This window comes from Chrysochloris asiatica, unplaced genomic scaffold (genome assembly GCF_000296735.1).
Source record: "Chrysochloris asiatica unplaced genomic scaffold, ChrAsi1.0 scaffold00201, whole genome shotgun sequence".
In the NCBI taxonomy this organism is placed as follows: Eukaryota; Metazoa; Chordata; class Mammalia; order Afrosoricida; family Chrysochloridae; genus Chrysochloris; species Chrysochloris asiatica.
In genome coordinates, this window is record NW_006408719.1 from 1,370,651 (window position 1) to 1,376,146 (window position 5,496).

A 5,496-nucleotide genomic window follows, 5' to 3' on the forward strand; every position below is an offset into this window, starting at 1 on the left:
TACAGGATAGGGAAAACATATTCTCAAGCCTTAAAAATATCTAGGACTATAGCCTGCTGACTTAAGGAGACAGGATCATTTTCTAAGAGTTGGGGACCAAGGTTGGAAGCCAAGACTCAATTTGTGAGGTGTCAGACAAAAAAGAGGCAAGGTGATCTAAAAACTGAGGTTGGATTTCCACACTTGAAATTAGAAATGAGTTAGCACTATTCAGTGTAGCCACAGATTGATGCAAGACAAATTTGCAGATAAAGGAAACAGCCAGAGATTACAGTATATGCCCACTCTTTGATTATAGTGTGGAAAATAGACTGAATCTTTCAGAACACCATTGGCCCCATGACACATCTTAGAGAATCTGGGAGGACAGTGTTAGGTCAATTCCATGGTTCCCTAATTGATTCACTGGGTGACTTTGGAACAGTTTCTATGAGTTTGTGCTTCCACATCTGTAAACAGATCACTTTTAATCCTAATATCCTATTCCTCTGTAAGAGTAAAAAGAAGAGCTTATGGTTAGTTAATCAAGTAGTTAACCATTATATTCTCCCCCTCCCTTTGTTTTGAACAGGTGACATAAAGCCACATTTTGCCTTGATGAATATATTGAAATATTCAAGATGATTAGCAACAGCACCAGCAATGCTGAAATTAGCTGCAATTTCCTTAATGCGACATTTCAATATTCACTCTATGCAACCACTTATATCCTCATATTCATCCCTGGTCTTCTGGCCAACAGTGTGGCTTTGTGGGTTCTGTACCGCTTCATCAGCAAGAAAAATAAGGCCATCATTTTCATGATCAATCTCTCTGTAGCTGATCTTGCTCATGTCCTGTCCTTGCCCCTCCGAATTTACTATTACATCACCCACCACTGGCCTTTCCAAAGAGCCCTTTGTTTGCTGTGTTTCTACCTGAAGTATCTCAACATGTATGCCAGCATTTGCTTCCTCACGTGCATCAGTCTCCAGAGGTGTTTCTTTCTCCTGAAGCCCTTCAAGGCCAGAGACTGGAAGCGTAGGTATGACGTGGGCATTAGTGCTGCCATCTGGGTCATTGTGGGAACTGCTTGTTTGCCATTTCCTATTCTGAGAAATTCTGACTTAACCAACAAATCTGACTACTGCTTTGCTGATCTTGGTTACCAGAAAATGAATGCAGTGGCTTTAGTCGGAATGATTACAGTTGCTGAACTGGCAGGATTTGTAATCCCAGTTGTCATCATTGCATGGTGTACCTGGAAAACAACTATATCCTTGAGACAGCCACCAGTAGCTTTCCAAGGAATCAGTGAAAGGCAGAAAGCTCTACGGATGGTTTTCACGTGTGCTGCAGTCTTCTTCATCTGCTTCACTCCATATCATATTAACTTTATTTTTTACACCATGGTAAAGGAAAGCATCATTAGCAGTTGTTTTATTGTTCAAAGTACACAGTATTTCCATCCATTTTGTCTGTGTCTTGCAAGTCTATGCTGTCTTTTAGATCCAATTCTCTATTACTTTATGGCCTCAGAATTTCGTGACCAACTATTCCTCCATGGCAGCTCTGTGATACGCTCCCGCCTCATGAGCAGAGAGAGTGGTTCATCAATGATTAACTAAAAATAAAATAATTTCTCAATTATTACTTTTTTACTCACATTCATTGGCTTGTGCCTAGGGCCAGAAAAACTAGCCAGACAATTTCTTTAGTTGAACATTTGAAACAACAAAAATAGGTGTCTTCTTATGTGATAGTTGTGGTCACAACGGTGTTATAATGAGTGCAATGTGTGGAGAATGTGGGAAAGGAAGGGAAGATGGGATTTGCTTGCTTTCTCTCTTGAAATTCAAGGCCTTTTCTTATTAAACAGATATATTTTTTTTTTACAAATGTTTCCTATGAAGTAAAAATGAGATACATAATTTTAAACATTTTCCAATAAATTTATTATTGCTAAGAAGGTACAATAAATACATGAATCTTTTCCAGCATATAAAAATAAGTTAATCTCTCTTCCATATGAAGACATTTCTGAAATAGTTTTTTTAAAAAATAAAATCTATAGTATTTCTAAGGGATACATGCATAGATAAAGGGGAATAAGGATTTAAAGCAAATGTGCACATGAATTTCAGGATCTCAATTCTGTTGCTGCAGAAAGGGTATGGGAATGTGTTCATTTGTTTAAAATGTATGTCAATTGTGTTCTGAGTTGCCATTGTACAAGGTAAATTCACATATATAATCTCATTTGGCCCCTCTAATAAATGTGTGGGAATTTCTATTGCAAATTAACACATGAAACATCAGATAGGTTAAACACCTTGCTTTGGAATAAGCAGTTGTGAACCAAAGTTTGTCCTGCATACACTAAATTGTTCCCTCCTTTTTTGTTACTATGATTTGTATGTCAATATTAAATAGAATGGTGAAGACATATACTACAAGTAGGCAAAATTTTAATACAATTTTCTTGAATAGTCTGTGTATTGTGTCGTGTCAGTTTTGAAGAACAAATGATAAATACTCGTGCTATGCTAATACTGTCTCAATATATTGAGTCCTGCTGTTATAGATTAAAATAACCTGAAAGAGTTTATTATTTCTCAAAAACAGAATTTAAGGTTTAGTTCATGACATACAGTCCTTATAAATGGATGAAAAAAAGAAATTAAGAAAGCTAAGAGATGAACATTTTGTAAAATTTAGATTTTCTAAGCTATACAATACACTTTCTTTTAAAATTTTACTCTACCTTTGTTTATTAAAACTGTAAACAAATCTGGATGGTTTGTGCTTATTTTAAAGAAAAAAAAAAAACACTTTTCTGTCAGCAGAGCTCAGAAAATGGAATTAGAAGCATAAAAAAAATCACATTATTAGGGGTATGAGAAAAGTATGTGTCCTAATTGTGGAATTTTTCTTATCTTTTATTTACAGAGATTATGGCCATTGTTTTATAGTCATAGGTTGTTTTGAATACTAGTGATCCTCAACTTCTCAGGTTGACATTCATGAAGCTCAATAAATATTTTTCATCTTTTATACATGCAGTTTTAAAAACATAGATACTTGATATGTAGCCAAACATAGATTGGCTATAGACTGGAAAGAGGGACGGGAAAAAAGGACACGATTTCTGGGAAGGGAAAAAGTTCTGTAGCTATAAAAGTGGTTTTCTTGTGCTTTCTTTTTAAATCTGGATGTGAAGGAAATATCTAAGAATAATTTTTAGATGCACATGGAATTAATGGCAGATTAATGACTGTGTAGACAACCCCCACCCTTAATGAGATGACTTTGAAAAATACTCATTTGGAACTATGCATCCTGCTATGTTTGTAGATAAAAGGAGCCTCAGTTCTCAATAATCCCTCTCAGATGTTCACCTTGCAAGCAGTTGGCAAGAGTTAGGGTTTGCTGTTTTAGACCTTAGCATAAGTAACTCCATCTAGGGGCTAGTATAGACAGGTTAAAATCATAAATTCCTAATATGATAAGAAAGAAAAGGATAACACTATTCAAGCATGAGATAATTGACTATTAAATTTTAAAGGCCTTACCAATTATCAATGAGACTGCTTTAAGGTATTACAAAATTGAAGAGCTACCTCTATGGTTGCCATAGGAAGGTAATGCGAAACAAAGATAGCAAATTATATACACTTGAATTGATTTTTTTTAAGTCACTAAAAACCCTCAAATTTCTTATGGAAGACACCTGTCAAAGTCCACCTTAGAAATTTTTCAGAATCCTATACCTCTGTTCAAAGATTTTTTTAACTTCTGATTTTTGTGGTGTACCATGGAGTCAGTTCTGACGTATAGCAACCCTGTATAGGGTTTCCAAGCTGTAAATCTTTCCTGGAGCAGAAACTCTGATCTTTCTCCCATGGAACAGCTGGTAGTTTCAAACTGCTGACCTTGAGGTTTGCAGCCCAACTCGTAACCACTAGTTTTGGTAAAAATGGGAAGAAATTTTGAATAATATAAGAATTATAGTAACTTATATGGCAAATGCAGTTTATATGTGATTGGACATGCTGCTTACCTTTAGAAAGTTTATATAGCTATACATCATATAATATAATATAAGTAGATCTGGTAGTGTAGAGGTTATGAGTTGTGCTGTTAACCTCAAGGTAAGCAGTTCTAAACTACCAGCCATTACATGGGAGAAAGATGAGACTTTCTGCTCCTGTAAATATTTACAGCCTTGGAAATCCTATGCAGTATCGCTATGAGTAGGAACCAACTCAACAGAACACTACCACCACTAATAATACAGTTATAACATTCGTTATTGATTAGATTATTTTTGTGGAGTGTGTTTTCATTTTTGTAAAAATAGTGAGCAGGAGACTCTTGTTTAAAAATATACCTCCCTATTATAAAAATTAAGGAGTTCTGGTAGCGTAGTGGTTACGAATCTGTCTGCTAGCTACAAGGTCAACAGTTTGAAACTACCAGCCGCTCCGCTGGAGAAAGATGAGGCGGTCTGCTCCCGTAAAGATTTACAGCCTCGGAAACCCTGTGTAGGGTTGCTATGAGTTGGAACCGACTCCATGGCACATAACAACAACAACAATAATAACAATTATAAAAATTGGGGAACATGGTGGCTCTGTAGGAAAAGTAATTGATTGTAAATCACAATGTCACTAGTTAGAACCCACCAGTATCACCTTTGTAGAAAGATGAATCCTTCTGCTCCTGCAAAGATTCACAGCTTAAGAATGCCTATATAAGGATGCTTGGAGTTGGAACCAGCTCAAAGACACTTAACAACAACAACATTATGAAATTGGACTCCTGGTGTATAAGCAATGAATTGCTAAGCTCAAGATTGGAAGTTCAAGCCCACCAGCCGCTCCTCAGAAACCCTATAAAGTGTCACTGTGAGTCAGAACTGACTCAGTGACACTTAAATATAACAACAAAATTTATAAATTTGTTTCTATAAGAAAATTAGTGTCCTTTGCAAAAGTAAACAACTGCCAGAAACTTGGAGAATACCACAAGACTTCTGTGTATCATTTCATTAAATATATCCTTCAAACCAGCCTTATTAATCTCTCAAGAATTCCCATTCTTGTTTACCCAAGAATTTTGCTCACCTTAAATTAACATATAGGTTAAATGTTTAACCTAAATTTTAATTTTTGTATTCCATTTGACTTGTTCTTCTGCACTACTGCATAACCTTTAAAGAATCAACAGAGCATTTGTTTATCACTTACTTTTAAAAGGCATATAAGAAAAAATAGCTTTGCAATAGACACAAGTTTCTCTAGAACTGACTGCCTGTTGGCAAATGTCTCTTTCGCTCTCATTCTTAATAAATAGTTTATTTCTTTGACCATCTTACTCTCATTCTGTTTAGCACTCCTTACACCTTTTTGTGTACTTTCCAGAATATAAACCACCTAAAAAAAATTGAGAATACTGATTGTAATATAAAAATGTAAACCACATCTCCATAGTTTTTATTCACTTTTTTTTTTTTTT

At 35.4% G+C, this 5,496-nt stretch overlaps 1 protein-coding gene across 1 annotated transcript; it reads left to right on the forward strand.

Moving 5' to 3' along the window:
* The first annotated feature begins 598 nt into the window (after positions 1-598).
* Positions 599-1,607, forward strand: P2RY10 (purinergic receptor P2Y, G-protein coupled, 10). Its single transcript, XM_006872508.1, has one exon. The coding sequence runs from the start codon at positions 621-623 to the stop codon at positions 1,605-1,607; it is 987 nt and encodes a 328-aa protein (XP_006872570.1). The 5' UTR covers positions 599-620.
* The last annotated feature ends 3,889 nt before the right edge of the window (positions 1,608-5,496 follow it).